The sequence below is a fragment of the Geotrypetes seraphini genome, chromosome 6, assembly GCF_902459505.1.
Source record: "Geotrypetes seraphini chromosome 6, aGeoSer1.1, whole genome shotgun sequence".
NCBI classification, from domain to species: domain Eukaryota; kingdom Metazoa; phylum Chordata; class Amphibia; order Gymnophiona; family Dermophiidae; genus Geotrypetes; species Geotrypetes seraphini.
Genome location: NC_047089.1, coordinates 59,969,199 through 59,988,772, shown reverse-complemented (window position 1 = coordinate 59,988,772; position 19,574 = coordinate 59,969,199). Strand labels below are relative to the sequence as shown.

Below are 19,574 nucleotides of genomic sequence, written 5' to 3'. Positions count from 1 at the left end.
GGCAAGAATCCAAAGCTCTATCCAGTACTGTACTTGGGTTCCAACTGCCGAAATATCCGTTAAAACCTACTCCAACCCATCTACACCCTCCAAGCCACTGAAGCCCTCCCCAGCTCATCCCCCACCAAACAGCCATACACAGACACAGACCGTGCAAGTCTGTCCAGTACTGGCCTTAGTTCAATATTTAATATTATTTTCTGATTCTAGATCCTCTGTGTTCATCCCACGCTTCTTTGAACTCAGTCACAGTTTTACTCTCCACCACCTCTCTCGGGAGCGCATTCCAGGCATCCACCCCCCTCTCCGTAAAGTAGAACTTCCTAACATTGCCTTTGAATCTACCACCCCTTAACCTCAAATTATGTCCTCTGGTTTTACCATTTTCCTTTCTCTGGAAAAGATTTTGTTCTACGTTAATACCCTTCAAGTATTTGAACGTCTGAATCATATCTCCCCTGTCTCTCCTCATACATCTTCTGGCGCAAGCCTCCTATCATTTTCGTCGCCCTCCTCTGGACCGCTTCAAGTCTTCTTATGTCCTTCGCCAGATACGGTCTCCAAAACTGAACACAATACTCCAAGTGAGGCCTTACCAATGATCTGTACAGGGGCATCAACACCTTTTTCCTTCTACTGGCTACGCCTTTCTTTATACAGCCCAGCATCCTTCTGGCAGCAGCCACTGCCTTGTCACACTGTTTTTTCGCCTTTAGATCTTCGGACACTATCACCCCAAGGTCCCTCTCCCCATCCGTGCATATCAGCTTCTCACCTCCCAACATATATAGTTCATTCCGATTATTAATCCCCAAATGCATTACTCTGCATTTCTTTGCATTGAATTTTAGTTGCCAGGCATTAGACCATTCCTCTAACTTTTGCAGATCCTTTTTCATATTTTCCACTCCCTCTTCGGTGTCTACTCTGTTACAAATCTTAGTATCATCTGCAAAAAGGCACACTTTTCCTTCTAACCCTTCAGCAATGTCACTCACAAACATATTGAACAGGATCGGCCCCAGCACCGAATCCTGAGGGACTTCACTACTCACCTTTCCTTCCTCCGAGCAACTTCCATTAACCACCACCCTCTGACGTCTGTCCGACAGCCAGTTTCTAACCCAGTTCACCACTTTGGATCCTAACTTCAGCCCTTTAAGTTTATTCAACAGTCTCCTATGAGGAACTGTATCAAAGGCTTTTCTGAAATCTAAGTACCGTATTTTCGCGGATATAACGCGCGCGTTATACGTGATTTTACGTACCGCGCATACCCCTCGCGCGTTATATGCCTGAGCGCGGTATACAAAAGTTTTTAAACATAGTTCCCACCCCGCCCGATTCACCCCCCCAGCAGGACCGCTCGCACCCCCACCCCGAACGACCGCTCGCACGCGCTCCCACCCGCACCCGCATCCACGATCGGAGCAAGAGGGAGCCCAAGCCCTCTTGCCCGGCCGACTCCCCGACGTCCGATACATCCCCCCCCCCGGCAGGACCACTCGCACCCTCACCCCGAAGGACCGCCGACTCCCCAACAATATCGGGCCAGGAGGGAGCCCAAACCCTCCTGGCCACGGCGACCCCCTACCCCCACCCCGCACTACATTACGGGCAGGAGGGATCCCAGGCCCTCCTGCCCTCGACGCAAACCCCCTCCCCCCACCGACCGCCCCCCCCAAGAACCTCCGCCCGTCCCCCAGCCGACCCGCGACCCCCCTGGCCGACCCCCACGACACCCCCACCCGCCTTCCCCGTACTTTGTGTAGTTGGGCCAGAAGGGAGCCCAAACCCTCCTGGCCACGGCGACCCCCTAACCCCACCCCGCACTACATTACGGGCAGGAGGGATCCCAGGCCCTCCTGCCCTCGACGCAAACCCCCCTCCCTCCAACGACCGCCCCCCCCAAGAACCTCCGACCGACCCGCGACCCCCCTGGCCGACCCCCCCACCCCCCTTCCCCGTACCTTTGGAAGTTGGCCGGACAGACGGGAGCCAAACCCGCCTGTCCGGCAGGCAGCCAACGAAGGAATGAGGCCGGATTGGCCCATCCGTCCTAAAGCTCCGCCTACTGGTGGGGCCTAAGGCGCGTGGGCCAATCAGAATAGGCCCTGGAGCCTTAGGTCCCACCTGGGGGCGCGGCCAGAGGCACATGGGCCAAACCCGACCATGTGTCTCAGGCCGCGCCCCCAGGTGGGACCTAAGGCTCCAGGGCCTATTCTGATTGGCCCACGCGCCTTAGGCCCCACCAGTAGGCGGAGCTTTAGAACGGATGGGCCAATCCGGCCTCATTCCTTCGTTGGCTGCCTGCCGGACAGGCGGGTTTGGCTCCCGTCTGTCCGGCCAACTTCCAAAGGTACGGGGAAGGGGGGTGGGGGGGTCGGCCAGGGGGGTCGCGGGTCGGTCGGAGGTTCTTGGGGGGGGGCGGTCGTTGGAGGGAGGGGGGTTTGCGTCGAGGGCAGGAGGGCCTGGGATCCCTCCTGCCCGTAATGTAGTGCGGGGTGGGGTTAGGGGGTCGCCGTGGCCAGGAGGGTTTGGGCTCCCTTCTGGCCCAACTACACAAAGTACGGGGAAGGCGGGTGGGGGTGTCGTGGGGGTCGGCCAGGGGGGTCGCGGGTCGGCTGGGGGACGGGCGGAGGTTCTTGGGGGGGGGGCGGTCGTTGGGGGGAGGGGGTTTGCGTCGAGGGCAGGAGGGCCTGGGATCCCTCCTGCCCGTAATGTAGTGCGGGGTGGGGTTAGGGGGTCGCCGTGGCCAGGAGGATTTGGGCTCCCTCCTGGCCCAATATTGTCGGGGAGTCGGCGGTCCTTCGGGGTGGGGGTGCGAGTGGTCCTGCCGAGGGGGGAGAAGAATCGGACGTCGAGGGGGGGCATCAGGCTTTCAGGATGGGGACAGGACTTCAAGGGGGGACAGGCAGACCTTCAAGGGGGGACAGGACTTCAAGGGGGACAGGCACGGAGAGGCGGGGCAGTGCACCGAAAGTCAGGGCGGGTGAACGGTGAGTCGGGGCAACCAGAGGAGAGTCGGGGCAGTGCACCGAAAGTCAGGGTGAGTCGGGGCAACCAGATGAGAGTCGGGGAGAGCGAAAGGAGAGTCGGGGTGGCCAGAGGAGAGTCGGGCAGCATGCGCGTTATATGCCTGAGCGCGGTATAGAAAAGTTTTTGTACATATCATCGTGATTTCTGCGCGCTATACCCCTGTGCGCGTTTTACAATGGTGCGCGTTATATCCGCGAAAATACGGTAAATTACATCTAGCATATGTCCTTGATCCAGCTCTCTGGTCACCCAATCAAAAAATTCAATCAGGTTCGTTTGGCACGATTTACCTTTTGTAAAGCCTTGTTGCCTCGGATCCTGTAACCCATTAGATTCAAAGAAGTACACTATCCTTTCTTTCAGCAACACTTCCATTATTTTTCCAACAACTGAAGTGAGACTCACCGGCCTGTAGTTTCCTGCTTCATCCCTGTGACCACTTTTGTGAATAGGGACCACATCCGCTCTCCTCCAATCCCCAGGAACCACTCCCGTCTCCAGAGATTTGTTGAACAAGTCTTTAATAGGACTCGCCAGAACCTCTCTAAGCACTCATAGTATCCTGGGATGGATCCCGTCTGGTCCCATTGCTTTGTCCACCTTCAGTTTTTCCAAGTTGCTCATAAACACTCTCGTCCGTGAATGGCGCAGAATCCACTCCATTTTCTCGTGTAACTGTGCCAGACAATCTCGACCCTTCTCCAGGATTTTCTTCTGTGAACATAGAACAGAAGTATTTATTTAGCACATTTGCTTTTTCCTCATCACTCTCCACATATCGGTTCCCAGCATCTTTTAGTTTAGCAATTCCATTTTTCATCTTCCTCCTTTCACTAATATATCAGAAAAAATTTTTGTCTCCCTTTTTTACATTTTTAGCCATTTGTTCTTCCGCCTGTGCTTTCACCAGACATATCTCTCTCTTGGCTTCTTTCAGTTTCACCCTGTAGTCCTTTTTGCACTCCTCTTCTTGAGTTTTTTTATATTTCACGAACGCTAACTCTTTCACCTTTATTTTCTCCACCACTAGTTTGGAGAACCATATCGACTTCCTTTTGCTCTTGTTTTTATTGATTTTCTTCACATAAAGGTCCGTAGCCATTTTTATTGCGTGGAACTTGTAGGAAGGCGTTCACTGCCCTCAGGTCCAGATTAGGCCTGCAATCTGCGGAGTGTTTCTTTGGCACCATGAAGTATATCGAGTATCTTCTGGAGCTTCAGTCACCACTTGGAATGGGCTCTATGGCCGCCAGATCCAGCAACCTGCGCACCATGGCTCGCACCTGGCTGGCTCTGTCCGGGTTCCCCACAGGAGAAGACAGAAAGAAGTCCGGCGGAGGACTGAAAAATTGCAGTCGAAGGCCCTCCCCGAGCACCGCCAGGACTCACTGGTCTGAAGTTATCGTCTGCCAGTCTGGCAGGAAAGTCGAAAGATGCCCCCCGAACTGGCGGAGAATCATCAGAGACCTGGTGTCATAATTTTTTCTTGGGAGGGGCAGAAGGATGGAGTTGGAAGACTGGTGGCGTGCCAACTCCCCAAACCGAAGTCTGGAGGGAGTTCCGTAACACTGTCCCGTCACCAGGGACCCGGCGAACTGTGAATTGCGCCAGTAGGAACGAAAATTCAGCCATCCTGTACCCTTGTTTGGGTGAGGCTTAGAGCCAGGGAGTACCTTAGGTTTATGGTCCTGAACACTGGCCATAAGGTCATCAAGACCCTAGCCAAACAAGAGCGAACCTGTAAAAGGTAACTTGCTCAGTGTATCCTCAAAGGCAGACTCACCCGATCACGGGCAAATCCATAGCATTCACCGGACAGACAAAGAATAAGCTCCCAGCTTAGCAAAAACTTTCAAGATGTCATAAGAGTGTGTCTGCCAAAGAATTCACTCTGGACACCAGGAAGTCAAAGTCCCGAAGGACAACCTCCCCGAGATTCTGGTGAAGCTTGGTGCGATATGCCCAGACCATGAAAGAAGTGGCTGCTGCAGCTTGCACTCCCGCCGCAGCAGAATCAAACAGACACCCGAGACCAAAATCCACTCTCCTGTCCTGAACATTTTTCAGGACAACCCCTCCGTCCGAGGGTAAGGAGGTATGCTTAGTGCTTGGTGAACTCTGGGATCATGGGAATCAACCATGCCATGGCCCTAGCACATTTAAGGGGACCCTCCAGGGACTCCCAGGCCACACCTATCCAAATCTGGAAAGTCCAGAAATAAATTGGGCAGCATATGTTGATCACTCAGGAAGAAACAGTCTGCCAGCAGCTGAAGGTCCGACACCAGGGTAAAGCACCTGAGGACTCAGAAAGAATCAGTTGCAGCAGACAGAACCTGGTCCCACTTCTCACTCATACAATGGTCAGACTTCAACAAACTTTATAATAAATACAGCCACGCAGCATGTGACCTTAACCACTGCCCCCCATACCTACTGAAAGCCTCAAGCACACTAATCCACTCCCTGCTCCTACAATGGATACAATCCTTACTCACAGATGGACATTTCCCACAAGAACTCAGCGAAATCATCATAACTTTGATACTAAAAGACCCCAAAGGAACAAAAGACCAACCATCCAATTACAGACCCATAGCCTCAATCCCACTGTACGTCAAGCTGATGTTAAGGCCTCGTAACTAAAACCTTAACCTCATACCTAGAAAACCACAACTTACTCCACCCCACAAAGTCTGGCTTCAGAACCAACTACAGCACTGAGACCCTACTAAAGGAACACTAATGGACACAGTTAGACAACATCTCTGTACAGGCAAGAAAATCCTGCTCATACAACTAGACCTCTCTGCAGCCTTCGACCTGGTAGACCATGACATCCTCCTACAAACACTAGACTCCATAGGAATCTCAGGCAAAGTACTCTCATGGTTTAAAGACTTCCTACAATTCAGAACCTACAGAGTTAAAACAAATAAAAAAAAATCAGAACCATGGTCCAACCCCTGCAGAGTTCCCCAGGGATCACCTCTATCTCCCACACTATTCAACCTATACATAGCCTCCCTCAGCTCCTGCCTAGACAAACATGGCATAACCTCATATAGCTATGCAGATCACATTACCATTCTCCTCCCCTTCGACCATCCAGAGCCCACCATGACAGGCATAATACACAGAACTCTCGAAACAGTAGCAACATGGATGACAGAACACAAACTAAAACTTAACTCTGACAAAACAAACTTCATCTTCCTAGAAAACAGCAAAACTCCAACCTTAACAAACCTAGTAATAAACTCAATCTCATACCCCATTCAACCCACACTAAAACTTCTTGGAATACTGATTGACAGAGGTTATACCAAGCAACCACAAATCAACAAAGTAATAAAAGCATCATTCGGGACTATGAGAAACCTAAGACAATCCTAAAATTCTTCGACAGGAAACAATTCCAACTTTTGGTACAATCTCTTAATCTTGGACTAATAGACTACTGCAACATACTATATCTCCCTGCCCAGCAACCATGATAAAGCAACTACAAACAATACAAAATACAGCCCTAAGACTCATCTATTCATTGAAAAAATATGACATCACAGAAGCATAGCACGACTCACAATGGCTCCCAATACAAGCAAGAGTACACTTCAAATTCTATTGCCTACTATTCAAAGCTATTAATGGAGAAAGCCCAACCTACTGGAACAACCAACTAACTCAATCAGATACAGGAGAACCCACTCACTATTCATACACCCGCCAACCAAAAACATCAAAGAAAACTATATGACAACCTAATGGCCACCAAAGCAGCAAAACTAGACAGACAAATCACCAATCTACTGTCTTCGACCACAGACTACAAAACCTTCAAAAAAGAAATTAAAACCCTACTCTTCAAAAAATTCATAAAACCTGTTTAACATGACCAGTTCCTTCCCAAACTCCACCTACCACAATTTCTACCCCTATCAAATTAAAAATATTTCTAATTACCCAACATGTATCACCTTAAGTTTTCGACAATTCACCTAATTATCTTGTAATCCACCTAATTATCTTGTAACCTCCTGACAACTCTTATGTATTCCGCCTTGAACCGCAAGGTAATGGCGGAATAGAAATCACTAATGTAATGTAATGTAAAGGAGGGCAGATCATCGGTCAGACTGAAAGAGCCTGCGCACAGCCGGGACAACCCCAAGCACTGGGGACCCGCTGGCAGTGGGATCCCGAAGATCCGCTAGGAAAACCACCTTTGTGGATGCAATAGAAAAAAATCTGCAACAGCAAATGGACAGAAGCAATGGCAGAAACCGCCAGTCCGCTCTCCAGTGTTACTGAAGAGAAACACAAAGACATTCTGCAGCACTGGATATAACTTGGAAGAAACAGGCACAGCCGTTTTACAACCATAAAAGCCTGACACAATATCTGACACTTGCAGGTGGAAAATATGCACCAGCGGCAAAAGCCACACAGTGTGCCATAGTTGCAGTGCTCTCAAACAAAGAAGACTTTTGCCCCTGAAACTGCACTTGCGCTTCTACGCAGCGCATTTCTCACCCGTTTGAGGGGGACCGGATGTGCCAAAAGTGTCTCCGGTAGAAGTGGAAGCTAAGGGGGACTTTCCAAAGGAGAAAAACGCAGAATCCGCGTGGGCCACAGCGCACAAGAAATGCGGCCGCAAATCCGACAGCCATCCACTGCATTTGAGGCATGAATCCATGCCATCCTGTCCTGAGGTGGCTATCTGTGAAGTTTGGAGCAAAAACGAAGCTTCTAAGTCCAAAAAATACACTTTTTAAAACGTTAATGAAAATCAAAGATGGCTGCCACGGGTGACAATTTTGCCCTAAAATGGTCTGGGAAAATGCAGGGAACCGTGAAAAACAGCGATTTTATGATTTTACAGGTGGGTGAGACCAGGGCAAGCAGGGAAACCACCCAAAACCCTGTTTTCAGCACCTCCCAAAATCGCTAAACTCTGAGGCACACAGACCTCAGAGACAACATGTGCTGCATTTCAATGGCATTTCAATGGCAGTTAGCAATACACAGTGCAAGCAAGGAGATCAATACCTCAGGAGCTGATAAAACTGGATTTTTCAGGTCTTTTGACTGCCTCACCTTCCCTGTCACCTCAGATCACGACCACCAGGACCCCTCAGGGGATTTAGGGAAGATACACAGTCCGGTTCCGAACCCGGCGTACCTTCAGAGAACCACAGCAGCCTGCACTCTACTCCTTAGCGGACGAACCCGGGGAGAGATGGCTCCCGATCTGGAGACCTGATCTGATCTGCAGGTTGTCTGAGGGGCTTACTGCAGGTTCTGCTAACAGGGCACCCCCAGAGGCAGACAATCTTTAAGTAAAAGTCTGCAATCTCCCACCGAAGGATCACACTCCCAGAGTAAATCTGCAGCACTTGGGCAATACCCGCAGCACGGAACAAAATAAAAGACTAGAAATTAATAAAAAAATTCACGAGCATAAGAAACTAGAAGTTCGCAGCAAGGATGCAGAAACAAACTGAGCTGGGAGAGGAGTGTCTTGGGAGATGACCTAGGAGAGGGGGATGGATTTATTTCTAAGTTCTGTAGCCAAGGCTGGAATAGATGCAAGACCCTATCATGAAGCTTCCAGAGGTTATTGTCCAAGAATAAATATTTAAGAGACTAGGTTCTCACTGGATCTCAGGAAACACATGACACAGTCTGGTGATAAAGAAAGCTGTTTTTTTCACACTGGCACATTATACCAGATTTCGTTACACAGCTTTTGAGCAGTATTTTAACCCTCTTTAATATTTATTATATCTAGTCACACTAGTAACTCCTTAAAATCACAGCAACTCTAGGTCTTCCCACAGCACTACTCAGTTGACATTCTTCTGGGCCTTCCTCTTCTCCAACCATTCCTTTAACTCCCTCTCCTATCTTTACTCTTTGGGCCTTGCTTTCCCTGCTTTACCTCATCCTGCTTTTTTCCCTCATTCTGTCATCTACTCTCATCTTACGCCACTTATGCCACTTCTTGGGTTCTCCTCTAATGCTTCTTGTGCCCCCCACCAATCTACTGCACCATAAAATGTCACCAGTTTCTCCTCACATTCACAGTATCACTTTAATTGGTTGATTCACAAAACTATCAAGCTATTATGTTTAAATTAGGGCCCTGGTTTGGAGTGGAGCAAAAATAGATGAAAAGGTTATATATTCAGTATCAAAATTTAGCTGTTGAAAATATAATGTATATGTTTAAGTGACAATATATAAATAGCTCCTGGAAATTCAGTGCACAGATTTCATGACCATTTGTAAACCTACAGTACATTCTTTATAACACTACAGTATCTCTCTCTCAGCTCTTGATCTCTCTATATCTGTATCTTCCCCCATCTCCTGATAGTTTCTCTCACGCTCTGTCTGCTTTTCCTCCCACTCTGTATTTAACTAAAGGCAGCTTATTCAGGTGGCACCAAGACAGAACAACATAAAGATCTTGATATGTGTTCACAACATCTGTCACCCTATCATTATTCTACTTGGAAGTGGAGGCAGACTTGTAGAGGGCAACGAAAGATTAGGTTCTTATACGAATATATGCTTCTGACATGTAGAAGAGAAAGGCCTGGGTTAGGGCCAGGACCAACAGTGTACTCTGGCTCTAAAAGGGAGCCAGTTGCTGAGTCAAATGGTTTTCATCTGCTAATTTAGAACTCTTTTACAACTGCTGAAGTACTACATGCTACAATGAACTTACCTCCTGTGACCTCACACATCGGTGTAATTGCAGAGTCATCAGTGGGTACACCTACAGCCAGCTCCTGCTCTGCAGCAGTAGCACCAGACAAACGCAAGACCAAAGCAAATAGCCTCTGATCCCAGCGAAATGGTTCCTTCGTCAATTCACTTCCGGGTAAAGGAGAATTGAGAGGCAAATGGAGCTTTAAAAAAAAAAAAAAAAAAAAAGACAAAACAAATCTTTTAGAAAGCACTTATGCAGCAGAACTCAAACTGAGCTCAACTGGTAACAGCAACATTTGTTTGGTATTAAAATTAAAAACTGATAAAAGCAAACTAATTAGCGCTTGCTCATCTTTGATTTATTCTAAACCTAAACTTTAAGATAATAATCTTGTAATTCAAATCATCACACTTCTAAATATACGTATTTTCTGCCCTTTCTTTGCCGAGGACTTAGTTTGGTAAAATATCACTCAACTGCTTAATTTTGTTTTTACCTCAGGAAAAATATAGCTCCCAAATACTTATCAAGAGATGTATTTAGTCCAATAACACTGATGTTTTTCAAATGTCTGTGTGGGAGTCTAACTTAGAGAACAGAGGAGAAGTGGAGATGGTTCAGGGGTGATGGGCTAGTTGTGGTGGAAGTAGTTTTTGCAGATGTGGGTGGTTAAGAGATGATGGGATAGTTAGGAAGAGAGATAGGGGGCGATGGGGTATTTGAAAAATGAAGAAGTAGTTGTAGAGGTGGTTGAGGGTGAAGGGGAGCAGAGTGGTATCAGACAGTTTGATGGGTGCAATTTCCCTAACTGCTAGGTGGCAATGTTATCTAGTTTCTATACTGCAGAAGCTGGAACCATTTCTCCTGTGAAAATGCACTTGGCCGTTTGTGAGGAGGTATTATTTTTGAACTAAGTGGTCTGTTTCACTGTTTTTTACCACATGCAAATTCGATTCCATTTAATTTAAATTTTTGGAGAGTTATGTTACTTTTACCCCCCCAGACATTCTCAACCCCTTAAAGTAGGGGTATCATATGTCAGTCCTCGAGGGCCGCAATGCAGTTGGGTTTTCAGGATTTCCCCAATGAGATCTATTAGCATACAATGAAAATAGTGCATGCAAATAGATCTCATGCATATTTTGCATATTCATTGGGGAAATCCTGAAAACCAGACTGCGTTGCGGCCCTCGAGGACTGACATTTGACACCCCTGCCTTAAAGTATAATTCTTTCCAATTTCTGTTGGGTTGGAATGAATTAAAAAAAGAAAATGGTATCAGCTTATATTATTTATGTTTGCTGACTTATTTCCATACATCTAAACTGGAAGTTGCATCAGAGGAGAAGCTTCCGCCCACACAAACGTGACTGCAGGCAGGCTCAGCCGGCTTGAGCAACTTACTTTATTAACGCGCCGCAAAGGTAAGGGGGAGGGAGGGAGATAGATTTGGTAGGTAAGAAGGAGGGAGGGGGGCTGCACGCAATCGATGACCATATGCGTTCCCTCCCTTAACTGCAGGGACAAGGCCATTCATCACTCCATGGGGCGGTGGATGGCCTTGTCCCCGTGCCCGCAGTGAGCACTTCCCCCCACCGTTTCAGCGGGTTACCCGCGGCTAGCCACCGTGTCATTCTCTAGTAGACACCCCGGAGAGTGTAGATAACTTGAGGCGAAATCTGGCAAAGCTTGAAGAATGGTTAGGCAATTGACAACTAAGATTTAATGCTAAAAATTGAGCACATTCTTCCTATTTCATATTACATTCTTTTAAAATATAATATCTTATCCTTTCAGTTTCTTAGTGGGCTACCATCATTTCTATTTAGTTACTTGATTCAATATTCTCCACAAAAGAAATCTTCATTCATCACATCATTTGTTATCTGTTCCTTCTTTCACATAGCTATTTCTCGATGTCCACAGAAATTCTTATTCATGGCTCCTACTCTCTGGAATTCACTTCCCCTCTATCTTCGCACTGAAAAATCATTTCCAACATTTAAAACCCAGTTAAAAGCTCCCTACTTCTCAGGCATTTTCTTTATAACCTTTTTTTTCCTTCCTTTTCACATCCTCTTTACCTAAGATTTTATTGTAATTTTTTTCCAACCATTCATTCCTCTTGCTTCCAGTCGTATTTGTTATTGTTGGTTGTTTGTCTGTTGTAATGCCCCTCCTCTTTTTTATCTTTTTACTCTAAACTGCTTAGATTTTAACCTTGGTTTATTGGCGGCAGTTCTTATGTTCTTATGATCTGGGTGGTATTCCATTTTGAACTTCAGATATGGGTCACAATCATTCAACCTACTAAGGAAGCATTGTAAACGTTCTATTTCTCTCCAAAGTATAAAGACATCATCAATTTATCTCTTGTATAATCGTATTTCCGAAGAAAACTCATGTTCTTTCAAAAATATCTTTTCAAATTCTCTGACATATAGGTTGGCAATATTGGATGCCATTGATGCATCCATTGCTGTACCTTTGATCTGTAGCTAGAATGTGTCCTCAAAACAGAATGTCCAAACTCAGACAGACATCCTATCAAAAATGCCCCTCATTGCCTACAAATTTTTATACAGCGACTTAGCAGTTTTTAACCTGGTCTATGAAGAGTGATAAGAAACTTAAAAATATGAATCATCTTACTTCTTCTTGTATCCCACCAGTGGTAGTCAACTTGCTTCCATCAGTAATTGTTAAAATTATTGCTGGCTCCAGAAAAAAGGGGTTCCTTCCCTAAGAAAAAGCAAACAAGGATTGATCATCTAGATATCTGGGTAGGAAGACATTAAAAACAAGACAGGCAACTAATTTGTTGTGGCTGTCTTTATCTATTTATTCCCAATGGATCTAGGATCATTGGGTCTCCCCATTTTCCTAGGAAATGAGATACATATAAATTGTTTTAATTCAAAAACTTATTTGCACTGCACATTCACATGCATTCTATAATAAAAATATACACACACTCTTTTTTGTTTTTTAAGATTATTTTAAAGTGCTGTAGGTTCTATTTTACATTGCAGAATTACTCCATTGTTTTCAATTAGAGGATGTTACACAAAAATTATAGACATTTTAAGAAAAAGAAAACAGAAAAACTAAAGAAACAGCAGAGTTAAAAGCTATGAGGGGCAGAACAGAATTTGAGAACCAGGCCAGGAGGAGGAGCTCCAAGAGCATAATGCATTGCAGACCTAAGAAAGAAAGGTGGGGGGGAGGGGTGTGAATCCGCTCAACTTCAAACCCTGATAAAAACAATTACTAATGAATGCAATAATGATGATTGTGAAAGCATCTCCAACGTGTCCTGACTAGAAGTGCTATCATTGCCTGACTCCACTATACTACTGATGTGATGAAAGCAGAAACTAAAACTTTTTCAGCTGGGCTAACAAGCATCCATTTAGGAAATCATCTTTATTAATCTGCAGAAAACCAAAGTTTAAAGTAGAGATGGAATTAATTTAAGGAATAAAGCCCCCAAATAAAGGAAAATATGTACTCACTTAGGGCTTGATTCACTAAGCTCCCCTTCCCCCCAGTACCAGACATAGAATGTGATAAAAAGATTATGTCCTTATCTTGATAATATATTTTTCAGTAGATAAGTGTGTCATTCTGGACAAGTTGGTTATCTCCCTATGGCCACGAGCCATATGAAGAAGGAATCCACTCCAGATTTTTTTTACTGTGTTCTTCTTACTTCACCGGGATCTCTACTGTCACCTGCAATTAGTACCCAAGCCTGCCAGAGCTCCATCAAAATCATGTGAAGTAAAGACAAAAATGGGAAATTTCCCAAACAAATCAAATGTTCTGCTCAAATATAATAACACTTGAACACTCAATGAACAAGTATCAACCAACAGAAGCATCAAAGGAGCTCAAGTAGTATCTCTGTAGATGCTAGAAACATATTATACAGTATTCTTCAGGGCCCAAAAAGCTGACTGGCATTCAAGATACAAACTTGGAAAAGAACAAACAGAAGAGTAGGCAAGTGCAGGATGGACAGGGCGGGGCTCCAGAATGACACACCTATCTAATGGAAAAGATATTATCAAGTGAAAGACATAATCTCTTTTTCAAGTACAATAGGTGTGTCATTCTGAACAAGTGGGATGTACACAAGAGAAGCTCACATTCCAACTTCGTTTCCCCCCAGTGAGAGGTTGCAAACTGAAAAAATTCCATGAACACCTTCTCTCACACCAAGCAGCATCATGGGGTAAAGACCTAGAACAATTGCTTTCGCCCACTGCTTATGAGGAATTTAGGAAACGTCTAAAAACACACCTGTTCATCTAGACAACTGATCCACTCATCTCTCTCCCCTCAATAGCGATTAACTTGTCCTATTGATCACTTTCTCCTCAACAATGGATTTCCTGTCCTATTAATTCTCTTTCTTCCACCCCTCTTAAAGTCAATCAATTTGTACCTTTGCTTAATCTTTTGTAAACCGCATAGAACTTCACGGTACTGCGATATATAAACTGTTATTATTATTAAAAGCATTCCCAGAAATCTAGGGCCAGCTGACTTCTCTGGCCTGTAACACTGAGAAGCCAAAGCAAAGTCCTCTCTAGCCGCAATATCCACCCTGTAAAATTTGACAGAGATATGCAGAGTGAACTAAGTTGCAACTCTACAAATCGCTGGAGAAACTGCCCTAGCCTCTGCCCATGATGAAGCTACACTTCTAGTCAAATGCATCTTAACAGAAACAGAGGACTGTTTCCCACAGATAATGTAGGCTGACAAAATGGCCTTCGGATCCTTCTGGAAATCATGGCCTTAGAACTGAGTGAGCCTCGTTTAGTCAAATAAGTCAGCACAAACAGATGGTCAGAGTCTAAACTTGTTGGTGACTTCCAGATAATGAAAAAGCATTCATTTCACATCCAACTTCTTCAATATGTGGTCCTGTTTCTTAGAACCAGTGGACTGGAATACAGGTAAGCAGACTTCCTGATTAACATGAAACATAGAAATCATCTTCAGCAGAAAAGAGGAAACGGTGCATAGGAAGTCACAGCTACTAGAAAAACTGTTTTTAGCGTCAACTCCAAGAGGGATGCTTCTTTTAGCGGTTTGAATGGAGCTTTGGTGAGACCTCGCAGAACCACATTAAGGTCCCATGAAGGGAACAGTGGTTTGATTGGGGTCTATGTGAAGAGAACCTTTTAGAAATCTGGTGATGTCTGGATGAGACACCAGCATAAGTCTACAGTCCAGAACTCTGAAACAAGATAACCCTGTGACTTGGACCCAAAGAGAAGCCACGGTGAGGCTCTTGTCAAGGCCTGCTTGGAGAAAAGCTACCACCACTGAAAACGGAGCTGAAAACAGCTCCACACGTTCCTGGATGCACCAATGCTGGAAAGTCTTTCATGCTTCAGTGTAGGCCGAGACTGTAGTTGACAACTTAGACTTGAGAAGGGTGTCTTCAATGACCACTTCACAATATCCTTTACACTTTGCAATTGAGCCATGTTGTAAGAGCAAAGTGTTCCAGATCCTCCATGTACACTGGACCCCGAGAAAGGATGTCTGAATGCACCTGCAACCGGAGGCCATGGCCTGTGCGAAGATGCATCAGATCTCTGTACCACAGCCTGAGAGGTTAATCCAGAGCCACCAGAATGACCTTTCCCTGATGAGATGCAATCCATTGAAGGAAAGACGTACAACAGGATGCCCTGAGGCCAAGGCTGGACTAGAGCACCTAGACCAGGCCTGCACAACTCAAAAATGATCCGGGGCCACAACAAAGTAGAAAAATGTAGCGCGAGCTGCAGGTAGTGGTCACGGCTCAAAGCACTCGGAAGTGTGCGAACATTGCCATGATGACATCACACGCATGAATGGCATCATTATGTTGACATCCACAGACCTCCCAAGCTCCACCCTATACCACCCAAGCTCTGCCCCAGATCCCACTCCCTTTACTAATTGTATTTTTTCCTTTCATTTTTCATATACACACAACAGATATAACTTCTCATAACTGATACATTTCTGTCACTATATTGAAAATAAAATCATTTTCCCTACCTTTGTTGTCTGGTGACTTTATTTTTCTGTGCTTTTAACTATGTTTCCAGGGCATTCTTATCCACTGACTGTTTTTCTCTCCTTCTTCGCTTTCTACCCTGTATCCATCTTTGGCATTAACATTCAATTTTTCTGCTTTCTTCTCTAAATCTATTTTTCCATGTTTTACTTTCCCTTCCTATCTCTCTCTCCTTCTTTCCCCCATTTCCATAGTCTGATATCTCTTTCCTCCCCCCCCCTCCAGTAGTCCGACATCTCTCTCTTCCATCCCTCCTCCCAGTGGCCTGACATCTCTCTCCTTCCTTTTCCTCCTTCCCAGTCTGGCATCTCTCTCCTCTCCTTCCCATAATCTGGCATCTCTCTCTACTACCACTACTATTATTATTTCTATAGCACTAACAGCTTCCATTCCCTGGTTTGGTATCTCTCCATTTCTTTAGTCATCTCTCCTCCCCTCCAGTGTAACATTTCTCTCTCCCTTCCTCCTTTCTGCCTCCTGCAGCCCATCTCTCTTCCCTTCCTCCTTTCTGGCCCCCTCCCAGTCTAACATTTCTCCCTCCTTTCCACTAGTCCAACATTTCTTTCTCTATTCCTCCTGCATGCTTCTCCTCCGGTCCTCCTTCCCTCCCCTAACCAACATCTCTCTCTCCCTCCATGAGTCCAACCTTTCACTGCTCCAAATGTGACATTTCTCCTTCCCTCCTTTCTATCCTCTCCATCCATCTCACCCTCTCCATGAGTCCAACACCTTCTGCCTCCTCACACTTTCTCTTTCTGTCCTTGCCTCTTCCCTTGAGTGGCATCCCTCCTTCCCACCCCCCAACCCAACATGCTCTCTCCCCATTAACCATCTCACCCTCCCCTCCAGTGTGTCGCACCTTTCCTTTCCCTCCCCTTCTGCCAGGCCCGCAGCACCTCTTCTCCCTTCCCTCCTCCCCCTGTCCAGCAGTAACTCATAACATAAGAACATAAGCAATGCCTCTGCTGGGTCAGACCTGAGGTCCATCATGCCCAGAAGTCTGCTCACACGGACCTGTGCAGTAATCCTCTCTTTCCTTCCCTCCTCCCCTGTCCAGCAATACCTTTCCTCTCTCTAGTCTAGCGGCAACTGTGTGCTTTTAACTTCGCCACACAGCTGCTGCTAGTATTAGTTTAGATGCGGTTTCATGAGGCTGCCTGATGGAACTGTGTCTAAATTAATGCTAGCAGCAGCTGTGTGGCAAAGTAAAAAAGCACACTGAGCTGCCACTGCTGGTCCGGGGGTGGGGAAACAAGACAAGGAAGGCAGGAGTTCCGGCATATGCGATGGTAGCAGGAAATTTGCGACACTATTGCAAGTCTTCAGACAGCCACTGCGCTGTGGCCTGCCCCGGAAGTAGAATGAAGTGCTTCAGGGCAGGCTTGCTCATTGATGCAGCAGCTACCTGAAGATCTACCAGGAAGCGGGTGGGTGGACAGACTGTGAATTACTGCAGTGAGAGCCGTATCGGGCCACATGCGGCCCGCAGGCCAAATGTTGTGCAGGACTGACCTAGACCCTCATTTCCAGGCTTGAATCTTCAACTGAAGAACCTGTCTGCTTTCTTGTTCTTCACCGTCGCCCAAATTTTGGATGGCCCCAGTGCTAAACAATGGCCTGAAACACTATTGTTGACAGAATCCACTCACCCAGATCCAGTCTCAACAAGGGAACCAAGAGGAAAAAGAACAATGAATCGGTGTGCTCACTGTAGAGGTGAAAGAAGCGATCAGAGACGAGAAAACTGTTTAAGGAATAGAAAAGGTCAAGAACGGATGAAAACTGGAATAAGCACAAACAACATCAACGCAGGTGCCAAAAGGTGGTAAAAGGGGATAAAAGAGACTACGAGGAAAAAATAGCCAAGGAGGCAAAAAACTTCAAGCCGTTCTTTCGATATATTAAGGGGAAAAGACCCACGAAGGAAGCGGTGGGACCGCTGGATGACCATGGAATAAAGGGAGTGCTAAAGGAGGACAAAGCAATCGCCAACAAACTGAACACATTTTTTGCGTCTGTATTTACCGAAGAGGATATACACAGCATACCGGAACCCATCAGGCTATATATATATGCTGGACGGGAAACTGACAGGGTTGATAGTCAGCCTAGAAGAGGTATGCAGACAGATCAATAGGCTAAAGAGAGATAAATCCTCAGGACCAGATGGCATCCATCCGAGGGTCATCAAGGAACTGAAAGGGACTATAGCTGAACTGCTTCAACTAATAGCCAATCTGTCGATCAAATCGGGAAAGATTCCGGAAGACTGGAAGGTGGCGAATGTTACGCCGATCCGGGAAATGTTACGGATCTGGGAAATGTTACGGGAGATCCGGGAAATTACAGACCGGTGAGTCTGACCTCGGTACTAGGAAAGATGGTAGAAGCGCTGATAAAGGATCGCATCATTGATCACCTTGACGGACACGGTCTGATGAGAACAAGCCAGCATTGTTTGATGAACTTGATGCACTTCTTCGAGGAAGTAAACAGGCAGATAGACAAGAGCGACCCTGTCGACATTGTATATCTGGATTTTCAGAAGGCGTTCGACAAGGTTCCACAAGAACGGCTACTTTGGAAAATTGTGAGCCATGGAATCGAGGGTGAAATACTCACGTGGATTAAAAACTAGCTGGAACATAGGAAACAGAGAGTGGGGGTAAATGGACAATACTCGGACTGGACCTGTGCTCTTCAACATCTTTATAAACAATCTGGACATTGGTATGATGAGTGAGGTGATTAAATTTGCAGACGATACGAAGTTATTCAGAGTAGTGAAGACATAGGGAGATTGCGAAGATCTGCAACGTGACATAATCAAGCTCGAGGAATGGGCATCGACATGGCAAATGAGGTTCAACATGGATAAGTGTAAAGTGATGCATGTCTGTAACAAAAATCTCATGCATGACTACAGGATTTCTGGGGTGGTACTTAGAGAGATCTCCCAGGAAAAAGATTTTGGAGTTCTGATCGACAAGTCGATGAAGGTGTCCGCACAATGCGTGGCGGCGGCGCAAAGGGCGAACAGAATGCTAGGAATGATTAAGAAGGAGATCACGAACAAATCGGAGAAGGTTATCATGCCGCTGTACCGGGCCATGGTGCATCCTCATGGTTACCATACATGAAGAAAGACACGGTACTACTCAAAAGGGTCCAGAGAAGAGCGACTAAAATGGTTAAGGGGCTGGAGGAGTTGCCGTACAGTGAGAGATTGGAGAAACTGGGCCTCTTCTCCCTTGAAAAAAGGAGACTGAGAGGGGACATGATTGAAACATTCAATATACTGAAGGGAACAGACTTAGCAGATAAAGACAGATTGTTCACCCTCTCCAAGGTAGGGAGAACGAGAGGGCACTCTCTAAATTTGAAAGGGGATAGATTCCGTACAAACGTAAGGAAGTTCTTCTTCACCCAGAGAGTGGTAGAAAACTGGAACGCTCTTCTGGAGTCTGTTATAGGAGAAAACACCTTCCAGGGATTCAAGACAAGATTGGACAAGTTCCTGCTAAACTGGAACGTTCGCAGGTGAGGCTGGACTCATTTAGAGCACTGGTCTTTGACCTGGGGGCCGCTGCATGAGTGGACTGCTAGGCACGATGGACCACTGGTCTGACCCAGCAGTGGCAATTCTTATGTTCTTATGAACACTGTCTACTTCCGTAACATGCACTGTCGATCATCTCCACCCAGTGAAAGAGCATGTGGGCTTTCAG

At 46.1% G+C, this 19,574-nt stretch overlaps 1 protein-coding gene across 1 annotated transcript in view; it reads right to left on the bottom strand.

Moving 5' to 3' along the window:
- Positions 1-19,574, bottom strand: part of INTS6 (integrator complex subunit 6) — a 191,592-nt gene that overhangs the window by 107,086 nt on the left and 64,932 nt on the right. The window contains exons 4-5 of the mRNA XM_033947929.1: positions 12,414-12,503; positions 9,776-9,959 (exon numbers count right to left, since the gene is read on the bottom strand). Of these exons, the coding sequence (XP_033803820.1) occupies positions 9,776-9,959; positions 12,414-12,503 (274 nt within the window). The remainder of the gene's footprint in view (positions 1-9,775; positions 9,960-12,413; positions 12,504-19,574) is intronic.